General features: G+C 41.9%; 1 protein-coding gene across 3 annotated transcripts in view; it reads right to left on the bottom strand.

The window, feature by feature from the left end:
* Positions 1-2,497: 2,497 nt before the first annotated feature.
* PTPN2 (protein tyrosine phosphatase non-receptor type 2) overlaps positions 2,498-18,279 on the bottom strand; it is a 33,212-nt gene continuing 17,430 nt past the window's right edge. The window contains exons 7-12 of one of the 3 annotated variants that reach the window (XM_054381962.1): positions 15,971-16,013; positions 13,404-13,613; positions 11,108-11,266; positions 9,010-9,203; positions 7,181-7,282; positions 2,498-2,781 (exon numbers count right to left, since the gene is read on the bottom strand). In XM_054381962.1, coding sequence (XP_054237937.1) covers positions 2,760-2,781; positions 7,181-7,282; positions 9,010-9,203; positions 11,108-11,266; positions 13,404-13,613; positions 15,971-16,013 — 730 coding nt within the window. In that variant the 3' untranslated portion in view covers positions 2,498-2,759. Of the gene's footprint in view, positions 2,782-6,819; positions 7,283-9,009; positions 9,204-11,107; positions 11,267-13,403; positions 13,614-15,970; positions 16,014-18,279 lie in introns of those variants that run through there. The other 2 variants (XM_054381963.1, XM_054381961.1) reach the window with 2 other exon arrangements.

Here is an 18,279-nt window from a genome sequence, read left to right as displayed (position 1 = left end):
CGCTTTCTTTTAACACAATGTGAAAAATAATAATCCTTGTGGCACAAATCCCAGGATTCCCAAACTAGTGCTCTCTACAGACGTCTGAAAGGCGGTTGTAATGGGGTGTCAGTCTTTTTTCCCAAAGTGTGGCCACTGATAGAACAAGAGGAAACAGCCTTAAGTTGCACCAAGCGAGGTCTAGGTTGGAAAGTCCACTGTGTGCCCTAGGCAAACGGGCTGTAAGCCTAACTGCTGTGCCCACTTTGTCTGCCTGCCTTTCTGCACACCAAAGCCTGGATGCAGAGCTGTTTTCCCTCCTGTCAAGATGACTACCAAAATAACACCAATGCCCCTGCAACAACTCTAGACCATCGCTGGAGGTTCTTAAAAGCCATCTAGATGTCATGCTCATGGACATAGTTTAGTAGTGACTTGGCAGTGCTAACAGTTTGATTTGATGATCTGAAAGGTCTTTTCCAACCAAAACAATTTTATAATTCTGGAATTTCTCTTGAACATGGAAGAAAAAAAACAGCAACCAGTGAACCACAGCCGTTTCATTTGAAAATCTGCATGTCCATCATCTTCTAACCCCATTTCTTTTAAGGCTGCCATAGAAACTGAGCTGTCTTTTCTGTCAGAGGGCAGCCTCTCCCCTTCCTCCACCTTATTTAAATACATTGTGGGAGTAGCAGTTAAGAATTGCAGCCTTGTGTAGAAATAACAAAAGAAGTGTGTATGTCAGAAGTTCTTGGGTCAGTAAGTAAAGAGTTCTGCTGGCACGAGGCAGTCGTCAATAAAACCTGATGAAGCCCTGGGTTTAGAACTACTCTGTCTCCTTTGCCCACGTGTCAAATTAGCCTGACAGCAAATGTAGTCCAGCAGCTGCAGAGAAGGAAACCATTTCAAAACCAAGAGAAATCAGTATTTTGATAACAAGAGTCCATGGTGCACCAAGGGCCAAAGTGCATTTAGCCCTCTACACCCTACAAGATAAAACAAGCCAGATGCATATTGCACAGTTATCTGTGACAGCAACAGGTAAAATCATCAGGCACATCCATGTTTCCAGTAGCCTTACTGGCAGTCTGTGCTTACTGGCAATTCAAAGAGGACCAAAACAATGAAAACCTAAGTTACAGCTGAAAGTGAAAGGCACAGAGTGCTGAAAGCCAAACCCAGAGGTGTATCAAGTAGTATGAACAGGCCACATTTCCATACTCAGCAACAGGGTTTATTGCAATGGTTGTGCCAGACCTCAATCCCTCATTATCAACGGTCCTGGGCTCACAACAGTCCTGGGCTCACAGCTGCACGAACATGCAAATGAAAGCTGAATGAAAATATGCTACTTTATCCTCCAACACAGGCCAGGAATAACACTCATCATCTACAGAAATTAAAATACTCAGATGAACTTTGGTGATTTGGACTTTTCCAAGATGGTGTCAGGCACATATTTAGCTCATGTAATAGCATTAAGTCCTCTCCTGAATCAGCTTCCATTTCAAGTTAAGCACAACACAGAATACAGTTGCTTTCAGGAGTGAGCCTCAAAACCAAATTAGATTTTGGATTACTGCTTACATTTTAGGGAAAAAAAAAAAAAAGGGCAAGCTTTAGTTGGCCTAAATTCCCCCCTCTTCCATGCTTTACTATTAGCAGCTGTATGACTTGTACAAAAAGACTTGTTACAGAAACAGGCCAAGTACAAATTGCATACAAAATCCTGCCCCCCCACCCTCCTCCTGGAGTAGTTTAACAGACATAGTAGACAGAGGGGTCTGGTGAACTCTCTGAAAGTGTCACAGAACATGTGCAGAATTTTGACCAGCTCTGTTGCAGCAGGTATAGGGACAGAAACCCTGCAGGGTCCATTGGAACCCCTCCAAGCAGCATTCCAGTTCACTCCTTTGCTCTTCAGACTGTCAGCCTTCTCTCTGACAGGAGATGTGAAATGTCATACATACAACACACCATGATGACACAGTCCAAAACCCTTTTAATTAAAGACACCATTGACCTTGTGAGCTCTGCACCTGGCCCTCAGGCCCCATGAATAAGGTCACATTTCCCCATCTCTTCTCACTTAGAAGCATCACCAACAAGCCACTCCCCTTCACAAAGTGACTCTGAATATCTTGTGCATAATTTCTAGCAAACATCTGATGGATTATCAAACCAACCCATCAGATTAACAAAATTATATTCTTAGTGGTGTATCACAAAAGAAACGTGCAAGAGTGCCTCCCAGCTCAGACCACAATACTTAGCATTGATGAAAATCTTTGCATAAAGGACATTCTAATCATTCTGCCATTTTCCACTTAAGACATCAGGAAACCTTAAGGCAAAAACATTGCTTACCTTTTCCCCCCCCCAACAAGTTCTTAACAGTTTCTCCCTAACATAATGTGCACACGAGAGCATATTGTCCATTTAAAAAAATATTTAATGCTGCCAGAAAAGTATAAAAATACAATAAGAATGGCAGTACAAAACAAAGTATCTCCTAAATCATTTCTTTTACATCTTTCTACATTAATACAGACAGTATAAAAAAAACACAAGATGGCAAATGGGTTTGGTTTTGCAAAGTAGCACGGTGCTGCTGGTGGTCTTCATCCCCTCGATGCAGTTTACGCTGTAAACAGATAACTGAGGTCTTCTTGGTACTTAACAGACCTCACTTGGTTCCCGAAGAGGGGCTCATGTCTCACTTTGCATGTCATTAATTTGCAGTTTATAGCTGCAGAATATTCACAAGTCTTGAAGGCTTAGGTGTCAGTCAGTCTCGGCCTGCGACATACAACGCAAAAGAAAGTCACCGATTCAGTACACAGAACAAAGGAAAAAAAAAAAAAGAAATCAGAACAGATAGCAGATTTGGAACTCACTCTAACACCCAACAGCTTCTCATGCACTCCCTGCAGCAAGCCCCCTCAGGAAGCCCCATCTCCATATCGCAGCATAAGGCACACGCTTGCTGGAGCGCTTCAGGCACAGGTCTCAGGCCAGCAAACCACCTACTCGTGTGTCTAACCCCAAGCACTGCAAAGCTCTGCTCAGGCCTTAGTGGGACTACAGAAGGCTGCACCTCAAAACACTGAATTCCACCTCTTACGGCTTTGAGGCCCGTCCTGGCACAGATAAAATGTTTCTAGGCATAGGTTGTTCACAGTTAGGAAGACATCCCCGCACTAGACATTGTGTTCATAGGGATGGTAAAGCTCTGCTCTGAGGAACAGAGAAAGAACTTGGTACTTAAATGTGCTACAAGTAAAACCCTTCTAAGTTCTGCAAGCACTACTCTGATTCATACACCAGCTTGCTTTGATCAGTTAAGGCATACCAAGGAAATTCTTCCAAGTGTTGATCCTTCCAATTTAAATAAAGACTCAGACAGAGATGCAGTTTTGAACACATTTATTTTTCATACATAAAAACGAAAGACTGACCTAAACACTGGGGTGAAAACAAAGCCCAGGAAGACTACATCAGCTTTGCAAATTCTGTCCTCTGACTTAAGCCACTTGGCCATGCAGAGACGACTTCTTTTGTCACCATTAATTTAGTTTCTCATGCAGTCCTCAAGTGTCTCAGGCTTAACTCTTAACGTCAAACAGCAAACTCAATCTGGGTAACATTCATTACACTTGGAGCTAGCCAGGCTTTTTGGTCACCAGCACAACCCAATCACACATACTAGCAAACAGTTACACTCTTCCCTTCTCAGGGGGATCTAAACTGATCTTAATAAACCATTTTACTCAAGATTTAAGGAAATAAGCTAAGTTTCACTTGCAGCATCTCACTTCTGTAAAATAAATGTCTAATTTTCTTTCAAATGGCTATTTTCACACTGAATTAACTTCTTTTAAGTGAAAATAATGGTCAGAAATACTGAGATACTGTCACTCTTTGAGGGCTGTCCCTGCATCACAAACACAAACACAAACACCCTGGTGGACTCATTCTGAATTTACAAACGCCTTCCAAAACAGGTCCAAAATTCCTTAGTGATTTTTGTATAACAATGTCCATGGTCTGTACATTTACATTCATCTGAAAACCAAACATTTTTCAATCCAGTTCAAGGAGGCCCATTAGGCATTGAAGATTTTGACTGATGTATTTCCAGAACAAAGGGTAAAACCCCACACCACAAGGCTTTGAATTGAGTGCAACAGCATTTTAGAAAGAGAAAGAACCACCAGAAATTGGGGAGGCTGGGGAGGGGTCAGAAAGCACAGCCTTCAGTTTTATTCTGTAAGCATTTCCTACAATAAAGGTCACTGGGAGTGATGGTTTGTTCATTCTAGTCCCTATTTGTTCTTTGTTAGCATCCAAATTATAGAAAGCTGCTGCGAGTTTTAATCCTACAGAATTAAAATGTACCCACAAGGGTTCAGTCTGCAGTAAAGAGAAGGAGCCTCCCTCACACTTGGGGTTTTATAGATTACTGACAGACCAGCAGGAAGAGTTTTATCCAAATTATCTCCTGGAATGTACTAAGGGATCCAATTTCCTTTCCACTCATGCTGTTGAGGACAAGTCACTGCACAGAATAGTTTTGTCCAAGACTTGTGTTGTTTCGTGGTCCTTAGATTATTAACGGTCAAGACTCCTGGGATAGATACAACGGTAGAACCAAAGCACATCCTTACAGACCAGCTGTGGGGAGTGCAAGTCCTGCTTTATTGCATCGAGAAGTGTGAGGTGATGAAAGATGGTGCTCTCCTGCCCTGCTCCACCCAGAAAAGAGGGAACAACAAAAAGCTAGAATTTGGAGGATGGAATCAGGAAAAAAATTCAAGTGACAACTTAAGCCACAGCTAGTTATTGGCCACCAGGAAATCAGGTGATAAATGAGAGTGCGACTTCAGTCAAGATTTCACCTGCACTTTTTCCATAGCTGCTTGTAGTTATTTAGAATAAAATCCAGAATACTTCTGTTATAAAAATATTTAATTACATTCTGCCTGGTTTTCCATAACCAACCTATCTTTTATAAGGCACCTACATTTACACCTACATTCTCCAGCTGATGCTGAAAAACAAAACAAAACCCAAACAACAAAAAAAATGTTTTCCTAATTTCAAAGGGAAAAAAATGTAACCTTTTGCCAAGTCTCTTGTTGGCTCGAAGTTGCTATGGTTGTAAAATGATGACATAAAATCCACAAGCTGCCTGCTGACAGCATGCCACAGCCAGCAGCAAGTCATCTTGCTCTTGGAGCTGCAGAGCAGTTTGGTAAGGCCAGAGGACAAACTGTCCCATTTCACTGAAGCAGGCTCTCCCAAACTCAGAACTGCCTGAAAGGATGTTTGTTTTCCTTCCTCAGCCCCCTAAGTGTTTGTTTACTATCTAAACAGCCCCATCCAAAATAGTCTGAGCTGTTGTGAAATGAGTATTTCAAAGAGTAAACTCAAGCATGTGTTGGGCTATCTCGGCCCCGTGCCTGCTATGTCACTACTAAGCTAAAACATCCTGGAAGCTATTCAAGTTAATGCTTTTAGATAAGGAGCAAAGTAATTATCCAGCTCTTTTATTATCGTCTCCAAGAAGTGCTTTACAACAGGACAAAAGGAGAGGGTGGGGAAAAGAGGGAAAAAAGAAAGCCTCTCTCTAAAACCCTCATACCCAAAAGAAACCAACCAAGCTACGAAAATGCAGGGAGGGAACACAACTTCTGAAGCCACCCAGCAAGGTAATGTTTGAATAAATAAAATTCAGGTGTCTGAGCACAGCCCAACACTACAGATCAGTAGGTCTCAACCTGAGTGACGGCAAGCTCCACACAGCCACGTACTATCTTGGTACTCTAAGAGAACCGAAAGGACAGTGACTTGTGCCGAGTTACCATTTAGCTAGGGTATGGCCCAAGAAATGGAAAGGGAGTGCTCCATTTCAAAGGTATTGCCAAAACGTCAGCCCTTGAGTAGTTTACTGTCATGCCTCTAACAGCGCTGGGGAACCTGAAAAGCAGTTCTAAGACCTTGTGAAGTGGCTCACAGAGCTGAATATACAGAAGAGTGCCACCAACCAAAATGTTTTCTAGTAAAACCACCCTTGGAAGTCCTACAGGTTCCCTTTTTAGGTGCTTTCTACACCAATTACTGCCCAAGGAATCATATTCTTTCTGGCAATTGAAATCTCTAGACACACAAACCATTCTGTTTCACATTTAATGGAATGTCAGAACTTTAACAAATGTTGGCCTCCAAACAGTAGTTGAAGTCTGAATACATTAAGCAACTTAACAGTATGTTCTGCAGTGGGGGCTAAGTCCTCAAAAGCCTTGAAACCAAAGAATTTCCAAGCCTTACTTAAATAAAACTACCAACAAAAAAAAATAAATAAATAAGGAATGCAAATGAACAGAGTAAAAATCAGCTGGATTAGACCCGTAGCTGCTCATATTGTAGCTTGGAGAGTCAAGATCTGGGGAATGGTTGCACTGGTATTTTCATGCAGGAATCATAAATACACGTAGTTTGAAAATCAAATTCTTTTTTGGTCAGAAATTTGTACAAACTGAGCTTTTTAAAAGTACAGTGAACTACAAAAAGATTAAATATGCAATTATAAAATAGATTTATCCTAGGTCATAAGAATATAAAATGTTTATGCTCATGTCACTAGTACATTACACATTACAGACATTGAAGGATAACTTCTTTGCATTAATAATGGAAAGGATACAACACTGTTTATTGCTTATGTCAGGCATGTAACTTTAAATCCAGACAGCCTTCAGGAGCTAAACCTCTGTGGTTCAGGGTTTGCTTAAGATCTGGGAGAACACCATTTAAAAAGTGTATAAACAGTTGCAGCGAGTTTATACCTGCCCATATAAACAAAAACCCATCAGTTTGGTTGGGGGGGCAGCAGTTTCAGTTTTGTAAGTACCTGCAGTGGAAAGTCCTGAGATGTTGACATGGGATCAAGTTTTAGGTGAGTCACTTCTCTATGGTATGTAACAGTCTGTACCCATTCCAGGTGCAAGGATTTACTGCTTAGAAGTCACACCCCTGGTCACTGACTGGCAGCAGAAGCAGCTGCTGAAGCAGACAGGGTCACTCTTTACTTTACAAGGAATGTTCTTGAAAGTACATTTTCCAGCAAGAATAAATACCAGCTAAAATCAGTGTACCAAACCCAATCTTAATGAGAATAGGTTTCCAATATAACCACCTTTTTCTTTTTCTTTCAGTCTCATTTAGCTTCTGCTTCATCTGCTGCAGCTTCTGTGCTGTGTTGGCTTTTCTATCCTCTCGCAGCCGTTTTCGGACAGAACTTCAAGAAAGAAAGGGGGAAAAAAAAGTAAATCTTCAACTGAAGAAGAGCAACAAAGGCTGTTAAAATATTGAAGCGAATCTCTCCCAACACACACCCAAGAGTTAACCCACCAGCAGCATAGCGCAGCAGTATGTATGATCTAAATTAAGCAATCTTGATTCTGTTTTAACAGCCTCAATGGGCACAGCTTCAGGTCAGCTCCACAGACGAAGTAAATAACAGGGAAAGGTGTAAGTGGTGCCTGACCAACATGTTCAGTGGGGCACAGAATTAGCTTAATTACCTGAAGTTGGTCTTTCCTCCTCATCAGTGCCCCATTCAGTGCCTTGGAGGCTGCTTTCATAAGCACTGACAGGTACCACATGCAAGCATTCACAGTGTTTCAGCCTGTGCCTCCACTAGAGAGCTCAGAACCATCCCAACCTGCTCGTGTCTGCATGCAGAAATAATGCTGTTCCTCTTGAGCTGTAAACCAAAACTTGATCAAGGCCATAGGCTACATATCAGTTGTGTGCTGTTATGCTGTCAGGGCTGCTTTGTAACTCGTCTCCAAAGGTATACTCACAACTTAACTCTGACACAAAACCAGATTTGATTGTCCCAATTCCTGACAAACAACCACCACATGGATCCTACTTGTGAGAGGCTTCTTCAACCATCTACACAACTGTTGTCATTGTCTCAAAACACCATAAAGACTTGGAAAGCCAAACTCATGAGGGCACCAAGTGGCTCTCTCTTTTTCAGAATTTTGGTCTATCTACACTGAGTTGCTGCATCCCATCGCAGCCTGCATCCCCTTGGGACACACTGCATGGCTTGGCATGTCCCAGTCAACTTCCTGGCTCTCTGGCTATGGATCCACATTTGGCTACCTCAGGCAGGCAGGCCGAAGGGACACAGAGCTTCAAGGGACAACAATTCTGTCAGTAATTCCCAACACAGCAGCTCACAGTGAGCCACTGCTACTCATAAGCCAGAGAAACTTGACAAATTCACATGCCAGAGCCCTGTGACAGATTGAAAATGAATGGAGGGTAATGTGTGGCTTCACTGATACAACTTCAAACACCACATGGAAAGCAGTAGGTGATAAAAACTTTGGAAAAATGTCCAATAGCTCCAAACCAAACCATGTCCCGAAATGCCATGTCCACACATTTCTTCAAGACTTCCAGGGACAGTGACTCCAACACCTCCCTGGGCAGCCTGTTCCAATAATTTTTTCCTAATATCCAACCTAACCTCCCCTGGCAGTTTCAGGCCATTTCCTCTCATCCTATCACCTGATATTAGGGAGAAGAGACCAACCCCTACCTCACTCCAACCTCCTTTCAGAGAGTTGTAGAGAGCAATGAGGTCTCCCCTCAGCCTCCTTTTCTCCAGGCTAAACAACCCCAGTTCCCTCAGTCACTCCTCACTAGACCTGTTCTCTAGACTTCACCAGCTTCATTGCCCTTCTCTGGCCATGCTCCAGTGGTTTAATGTTTTTCTTGTAGCGAAGGGCCCAAAAACACACCCAGTATTTGAGGTGCTGAGTACAGGGGCATGATCACTTCCCTACTCCTGCTGGCCACACCATAACTAAGAGTCAAATACCACCTGTCCTTTCCCCTCTGATGAAGAAAGATCTTGAAGTTTTCTTATGACAAGATCATGATTGAACATTTCAGCCTTTTAAGCAAGTGTATCTTCCTTCTAAATGGCTTTTTCATCTTGCCTACCTTTCAATGTTTCCATCTGTGAGATCTTGAGCTTTAGTGGAGTTCAGGTCAGTATTTATTTTCTCCATTTGATCTCTGTTCTCCAGGCCTATGCTGTTCCCATTGTACTTCTCTGTGGTTAGTTTTGTTGGGTTTGAAGGAGACTGCTCAGAACTTGGTGCTTGGTCCTCCTTAGAAAGCTCTTTCCACCGTTTCTGCAAACAAGAACAGATTTCAAACACTCCCCTAACACTGCAAGCTGCTGCTCATCTTGATTAGGAAGGGATTTTACAGCAATCTTTTCTCCAGAGAGATTCCAAACCCTCCTGGACACAATTCTGCACAACCTGCTGTGGGCAACCCTGCTTTAGCATGGGGTTGGACCTCCAGAGGCCCCTTCCAATCCCCACTATGCTGGATTCTGTGAAATGAAAACTTCAATCTTGTTCCACCTCACCCAGTTTAGGTAACAGTGATGTGTTATAATTAGGAAGCAAGTAATTGTTTCAGCTACGGCACCATGCAGTGACACACAAACCACACACCTCTGCAGGGCAACCAAGAGAGTGTCTGATCCCTCCTTTCTGGTGGAGATCCTACTGGAGCTACATGAGAGATTCCTCATCCCATGATACAAGTATTGCAGTTGTAGCCACCAGGTGTAAGTACTGGTTCAAGCATACGTGATGTTTGCACAGTTTAGTGACTTCTGAAATCCATGGAGATCTCAGAGGTGAACATTTGAATAATCACAGAATCTTTTAGGTTGGAAAAGACCTTTCAGATCATCAAGTCCAACCATTAAATGTAAGGTTATATTACAGGAACATTCAATGACTCCATGCCCTCCCTTATCATTAGCAGAATGAAGTAAACACCTCTCACACTCTGGACAGAAAAAGTCTCCCATACAGAAGAGAGTTAAAAATTTAAAAAAATATCTAGCTGACCTTGAAAGGAGAACCACTCTTATTAAGTACTGCCAATTGATTTTCTCCACATGACCCTGAGGTGTAAAGACAAAAGCACCAGGACAACTGCCTGCACTAAAGAAGATACAGGCTTAGAAAAGCTTATCTGAACAATCATAACAAGAAAAAAGAACACATGAGAAGTGTGCCCCTCAGGCATTCTCTTAGGGGGAAGAAATAACAGACTTGGACTTGCCAAGCAGTGTTTTGAGGTAACAATGCCCCCTTGCATCCAGAAATGAGAAATCCTGTGACCTAGATGGGTAAACATGGGAGCAAAGCTGCTCATTTTAGAGCATGTTTTTTCGTTTGTTTTTGGTTTGTGTTTTTTGGGGTTTTTTTAAGGCAAGAAAATTATTGGAGGGAGAACCCTTAATACCACCAGAAACAGCTTCCAGAAAATCAAGAGGCTGAATCGCTGTTAGTGTTCAGATGGCTCATGCGGTCTCCTAGGCACACGGTGCAGGTGTGGGACCAGCAGCATGATACCTAGGTGCTGTTCAGTGGCTGTGCAAAATTATTTTCTTGTTTACATAAGTCAAGAAACATCTGTCCAAGAGAAGAGTCTGGCATCTACCACAGTAAAGAGAAAATGTGTTTCAGTTCAGCTGCTTCATTCATGTTTTAAGAGATCAGGAAAATCAAAATGCTCTAGCAGAAGAAAGCAGAATTAAGGCTGTTCACAACCTCTCCTCCCAGTCCTCCTTCCCCCAGCCCCAGCCATTTAAAATAGCTGATAGCTACTGCTACATCTGCAAGCCACACTGATAAAATAGTAAGATCTGGTCATCTCTTTACCCTTTTTAAAAGACAAGGAACTTTACTAATAAACCTGATCTGTACCATCAGGCAGCTTGATTATTAGGACAATAAAGATCAATAAATTCTAAACAGACCCTTGCCATCTTTTCAAAGTGATACTGGGCATGAGCTTTACCTTCCAGTATTAAGGATTCATTTTCTTTCTTCATAAACACATAGGATTTAAGTTTAGCTGACAAAAGATACTCACTGGATATCCTTTAAAACCGTGTAGGCATCCACTGGAAAAGGTGAATTATTTAAATCCCACAACTTAATATTTTTAATAGCTTGGGGCTCCTTCTTAACCACTGTTAGTGTTTGAATACATGGAGCTTAACATTTACCTGTATAGTGGAATCTCCCATTATAAATTTTGCTCCTTCTATTACAGCCATATAGGAAAATCTTAGTTGATCAGGAGTTTGAATAAGTCCCATTCGGTATTTTCTCATATCCAGTAATACCTTCTTAATATCTACAGAAAATGGGTCCTTTTTCTCCATCTGCAGAGAAAGTGACATCAAAAGCATCATTGCTACCAACAGAGAACACACATATGAGTAAAAATGAGTCATAAAATTGCATCTATAAATTCAATTTCTTATTATTACACTTCTATTCATTAGATACAAAGTGAATATCAATGATTTCTGAATTGTTTTTACAGGAAAAAAAAAGTTAACTGTCTAATGAAAGCCTTTTAGGAACAAATCAATGATCAAATATTCACCAAATAAATCAGTACCTTTATATCTACTCCTAAAATCAAAACATTTTTATATGCTTGATTTTATTCAGGCATGCCTTTGTACTCTGAAATAGGACCGTAAGAATCAAAACCATAGAATCACAGGAAGGGACTTCTGGAATCATCCAGTCCAAACCCCAATGTCAAAGCAGGATCACTTAAGGCAGGTCACTGAGGAACACATCCAGACAGGGCTTAAAAGTCTGCAGAGAAAAAGACTCCACAACCTCTCTGGGCAGCCTGATCCAGTGCCTAAACACCCTCACAGGAAAAAAGTTTCTCCTCATGTTGAGATGGAACTTGCTTTGTTCCAGCTTGTACCTGCTGTTCCTTGTCCTATCATAGGGCATCCCTGAGAAGAGCCTGGCACCTTCATCTTGACAGCCACCCCTCAGATATTTATAGACCTTGGTAAGGCCCCCTCTCAGCCTTCTGTCTCAGGACTACACAGCCTCAGGTGTCTCAGTCTTTCTTCACAGGAGAGATGTTCAAGTTCCTAAATCATCCTCATAGCTCTCCACGGGATTCCCTCCAGCAGATGCCTGCCTCTCTTGAGCTGGGGAGCCCATAAAGCACTATTCTCTACCACTCCTGAACAAAGTGGCAATTCAGAATGACTGAACATGGAGAAGATTCCTTGTTTAAAACAGAATCCCTAATCCAAGCAATGCACCCACTTGTACCCACACTACATTCATGGGGTTTTTTCAACCATATAATTTCACTTCTTGCAATGTTTGCTTTAACTTGGCTAATATTAAACTATGCTTGCACCAAAACATATACAATATACAAATTACAGTGGCTGAGGGAGCTAGGGTGGTTCAGTCTGAAAGAGGCTGAGGGAAGACTTCACTGCTCTCCACAACTACCTGAAGGGAGGTTGGAGCAAGGCATGGGTCAGCCTCTTCTTCTTGGCAAGTGACAGGACTAGAGGAAATGGTTTCAAGCTGTGCCAGGGGAGGTTTAGGATGGATATTAGGAAATATTTCTTCACTGAAAGGGTTCTCAAACATTGGAATGGTCTGCCCAGGGCAGCAGTGGAGTCACCATTGTGGGGGTGTTTAAGCAGCATGTGGACCTGGTATGTAGGGATATGGTTTAAGGGTTGACCCTTTAGTGCTGGACTGAAAGTTGGACTGGATGATCTTGGAAATCTTTTCTAACTGGATATATTCTGTGATATGCCCAGGTTCAGATACCAATTTTCTGCAACCTTAAGAGGCTTGTCAGACCTGCAAGATACTCCATGTTCAGAAGAAAAGACTTTGAGATTCAGTTGTCTCAATATATATGCACAAGCCTAACTTTCTGTTCATGTTAAAAATAATGAGTCAGCCTTCTCCGAGCACATCTTCATAGTATCAAAGTATATTAGGCTGGAAGGGACTTCAAGAGGTCATCAGGCCCAACCCCCCTGCCAGAGCAGGATCACGTAGGGTAGTCTGCACAGGAATGCATCCAGGTGGGTTCTGAAAGTCTGCAGAGAAGGAGACTCCACAACCCCCCGGGCAGCCTGTTCCAGTGCTCCATCACCTTCACTGTGAAGAAGTTTCTCCTCATGTTGAGGTGAAATCTTCTATGTTCAAGTTTGAACCCATTGTTCCTAGTCTTCTATCAAAGGAAAAGACTGCTCACTCTTGGCTCACTCATGGCTCTGAGAACATGTCATACATTTCAAGATGGGGCCGCAAATGCATTTCAAGAACTGTGGTTTTAAACCATCAAAATATGTGAGCAAGCACAACATATGATTCTTAATGAAAGTTTTCACTGGCATATCATGAACTTAAATGCTTTTAAAGCCTTCTTACAAAAAAAGCCACAGTGTGAAGGAAGGTGGGGTGTCAGGAGAAGGAAAGGAGTGACAGAGAAAATGACCAAACACTTACCAGAACAAGACAAGTGTCTACTAATGAAAAGGTGCCAGAGCGTCCTATGCCTGCGCTGCAGTGAACGACTGCAGGTCCGTGTTCAGGACTTAGTGACCCAGATTCTCGGACTTTGAAGAGGAAGTTCAGGAATGAAGCTGGGGATTCAGGAACACCAAAGTCTGGCCATGTGGTATAATGAAAATGAAAGATCATCCTGGACTCGCCACTCTAGAAGTGAAGACAAATAAATAACACAACTAGGAAGCTTTCTGCTTCTGTTTAGTCAGCAAACATCTCCTCCATCTAAATAAAGAGCTGTTTTCATTTTAAAATCCCACTGACACAAACAGTAACTTCAAGTTGGATGATAACAAACACTGCAACCTGAAACAATTTTCATCCAAATTGGTAGTTTTCCCTTTTGTAATTATCACCATTATTTTCTTCTTAAACTTCCAGTATTACGTTTGGTTTGATTTACTATTTGCTCCAAAATACTCCTCATTTTTCTGCCTTTTATCACTTCTCCCTACCAACAAGCAATAGGATGAGAGGAAAATGGCCTCAAGTTACACCAGAGGTTTAAGTTGAACATCAGAAGGTATTTTTTCACTGAAAACGTTCTCAAAGACTAAAGCAGAGTCTCCAGAGAGGTGGTTGAATCCCCATCCCTGGAGCTGCTTAAAAGACAGAGATGTGGTGCTGTGGGACATAGTTTAGCAACATCCTCAGCAGAGTCAGATAATGGTTGAATCTGATGGTCTTGAAGGCCTTTTCCAACTAAAATGATTCTGTGATAACTCAGCTTCATGTCTGACAGCAGTTACTGACTGAAAAAGGTACCCACCAGCATTGTAAATACTTTGCACTTCTGCTCCCCTCCTCACATAGCCAACTGACTGCAGGTATTGAAATGACAGCAAGAGTGTATGCATGTATCTGAAAAGCTTTGATGACAAATTTGGACCTGCTGTTAAATGCTTGTCTTTACCCCAGTGATTTTAAAACAACTCCATCACTGATTAAGGTTGGGCATTTCAGAGAGGTTCAGGTATTTTTATCCTGCCTCCATTTAATTGTATTTTCCACATAGATTGAAACCTTCATAAATTTCCACAGAGTTGGATCAGAAATAGATTTGAAACATCCAGAAAAAGCTGTTTTTTTCCTTTTCAGCAACAATAAAATATAGTGATGGAATTCAAATAAACTCTACTCATAACATTTTCTGAGGGACACTTAGGGAACTCCTTTGTGCAACTAAAATAATCAAGATCATGGTCACCACAGTCATACATGTGCTCTCGCATCTTGTCTTTTGCCTTTATTGCCTGATACTGCCAGCCTGCCAGGACTTCCAAAGAAAACAGTGGGTATTAACATGACTCAAGTCACTATCAAATGCACAATTATCTTCCAGGAATATCTTGCCTCTTGGCTAAGAGCTCAACAAGGACAACAAAGCCTGATCCATCATTATAGGAGAATGAGCACACAGTAAGACTTTAAAGGAGGTGGGGGGGAAATCCACCAAGGCATATATTGGATAAATGCACTGGGATTTCCCTTGTCTGAAGCAAAGCATTTAAAAAAGTTTGCATTTTCAGCTGAGATAGTCTACTGATCTTCTGTACCTAGTCTTTCAACTAGTGAGCTAATTGACTAATCAACTGAAATGACCCATTTGTTTAAAAATCATGGAGATTATTGATATCATAAATATGGGAAATACAGATATTTAAAGTGAACTCTTCTTAAGCAACTTCTTCTGTTTCCAAGAAAATTAATCCATCCATTTATGAACAAAATTGAGAGGAAATCAGGAGAAAAGAGCTAACTGCACATAGTAAGTAGAGGAAAGGTTAAAGTTGTTTCCTGCAAAGCTAGATGACCCCTGGAAGTGGTATGTGATACTCTCCTCCTTTAGATTCTTAAACCACATTCCAGATGAAAGCCTGCCTTATACCTTCAAAATGCCCTTACCTAAACAAAGGTGATTGGTGGGGGTTTTGTTTGGTTTATTTTCAATTCCTATACTGTAACAACCATTAGCATCCTGCTCCCAAAACACTAGCAGTGCTCCAAGCACATGGCCACTTATCACCCTGCTCATCCACTAAACTTAACGTAGGTGTTTCTGCAGAGAGGGGACAGTACTACTGTACATCTCATCAACATCTAAACCACAGACTATTATTTTCCTTCCTCCCTTATATGAAAGGCTTTATCCATCCCACCATTCTCCATCACTCCAGCTCATCTTAACACCTCATCCTTCATTTCAGTGCACCACAACTGGCTGATCTTTAAACTTGCAGCTTCAACTCGTATGGCCAAATCCCCTTCAAATATTTAAGCCTCCCACATTCTCCCTCTCAACTAGAATGGCTCTTTCAAGTGGTCCCCAGCAGTCAGGCTGCACAGCTGAAACACTGTCTTTGTGTGAGCATCTATACCACCGTCTGACTGAAGTCCCCCTTGTCACTCAGCTGTGCACACAGATATCACTTAAGTGATGCAGAATTGTTAATGAGAAAAGGTTGGGCTTGATGGAGATTCACAATGGTAATTCAGTTTTAAAGAACAAGTAATTTTATTTCAAGCATTATCAGGAAACTAAATATTCTTCTGAAGAAAAAGGCTGAACTTCCAAGATGCAAGGAACACATTTCTGCATAACTGAAAAGCAGCTTATACTGTGGTCATCACAATGTATTCTTCCAAGATCTATTCTCCAAGACTAGCTACCAGAAAAAAAATAATGAAATTTTTTTTTAAATAATCCTGGGACAACTTTTAAACAAAAAAACTTTTCAGGAAAAAAGAAACTTTTCAACCTGGACAGGCTGGAGAGGAACCTAATGAAGTTCCACAAGGGCAAGTAAAGAGTCCTGAACCTGTGCAGGAATAACACCATGCACCAGTACAGGTGAGGGGTTAACCTGATGGAAAGCAGCTCCACAAAGCAGGACCTGGGAGTCCTGGTGGACAAGCAGCTCACCCTGAACCAGCAGCGTGCTCTTGCGGCCAAAAAAGTCAATAGTGTCCTGGGGTGCATTAAGAAGTATGCCCAGCAGGTTGAGGGAGGTTCTCCTCCCCATTTACTCTGCCCTAGTGAGGCAACATCTGAAGTACTTGGTCAAGTTCTGGACTCTCCAGGTCAAAAGAAAACAGGGAATTACTGGAGAGTCCAGAAACGGACTATGAAGATGATGAGGACACTGGAGCACCTCTCTGACAAAGGCTGAGAGACCTGGAGCTGTTTAGCCAGGAGAAGACTGGGAGAGGATCTAATCAATGCTTAACAATATCTAAACAGCAGGGGTCAAGAGGATGGGGACAGACTCTTTTCAGTGGTGCCCAGCAACAGGACAAGAGAAAATGGTCACTAACTGGAAACCAGAAGGTTCCATGGGAACAGGAGGTAAAACTTCTTTCCTGGGAGGATGCCAGAGCACTGGAACAGGCTGCCCAGAGAGGTTGTAAAGTCTCCTTCTCTGGAGAGGTTCCAAAACCTACCTGGACATTGCAGTTCTGGGTAACCTGTTCTGGGTGCCCCTGCTTTAGCAGGGGAGGTTGTACTACAGGATCTCCAGAGGTTTCCTCCAACTCTTACTATTCTGTGTGATTCTGTGAAAATGAGTCAAATCATTCTAGTGGAAGTTTCACAAGCTACTGGGGTAAGTTTTCAGAAAATAACCAATACAGCTAAAACTGATAAACTCTGAAGGTTAGCTCCACACTGCACAGTTCTCCACTGACTGCTGGCAACACTGCAGCATAAACAAAGGATGACCAAGCCACAAGCCACGTTCCAGGTTACAAGCAGACATCCACACAAGGACTTCTGCAGAAAAATAATACAATGCCCTTACATGAATTTTCATCAAAACAAGCCCTGTCATAACTTTTTTACAGTGATTAGTCAATCACTCAAAACAAAAAGGTACAAATATCTTGGAACAACTTTGGGTTGTTGGGCCACTTGAGAATAAGAACATAAAATACTACCAAAATGCTCCAAGAAAGTTGACACTTTCAGTGTCAAGCAAAACAGATGAAGGCAGAAAAATGCTGGTCTGTCAAATTTCACACCCCTCTCATAAAAGCCTTGACTCATTTCATAGTTTGAAGGCTACTGAAATGGTCTAATGTATGAAGGTCTTGAACACACATGCAGCCCCCCCCAATTGTCCTGTATTTAATGATCATTCCTTGAACAGATTAACAACTCAATTGATCCCAAAGAAGTGAGAAGCTCCTGTAAAAGCAACACTGAGCAGGGAAATTGAAAAGCCTTAAATCAATTCTCACCACAACCTCTTCTACTTATTCATGCTAACGCTTGGCAAAATGTTTTTTAAAACATACATAAAAATGGCAAGAGGAATAACGGACCAAATAATCCTCATAAATAGTCTGGGGTTTGTGTTGGTGTTGTTTTTTTTTTTAATAACTAGCGCATACCTTGCAAGTCAACTTGGCAATAGCTATGCCCACTGAATCCTCTAAACACTTCACGAGTCTGGATTCTCTTTTCCTGTGAGACATCAAGACCTTTCCTAACGCCTCAGTCCTATTTCTGTGGTCATGAAGACCAAAATTAATCCCTGCTGCAGTTTGAGAGAGTGATATGAGGACATCCCTCAAGTTTAAAAGCAAGTGTATGCCACATTTCAGGAATCCCTTCACAACCCTACAGGAATTCCATCCACCTACACATCTTTATGCAGACACCACTAGATCCCAGAACATCACCTGCCATGACACTGCTTGCTTCCACAAGCAAAAGATCTTCTCAGAATAGGTAAACTATTGGGCACTGTGAACTACAAGCAAAGCAAATCTTGTCTCCTTGAACTCCACTGACTCTTCCTGGTTCATCCATGGGATC

The sequence above is a fragment of the Indicator indicator genome, chromosome 6, assembly GCF_027791375.1.
Source record: "Indicator indicator isolate 239-I01 chromosome 6, UM_Iind_1.1, whole genome shotgun sequence".
NCBI classification, from domain to species: domain Eukaryota; kingdom Metazoa; phylum Chordata; class Aves; order Piciformes; family Indicatoridae; genus Indicator; species Indicator indicator.
This window is presented reverse-complemented; position numbering and strand designations above follow the sequence as displayed.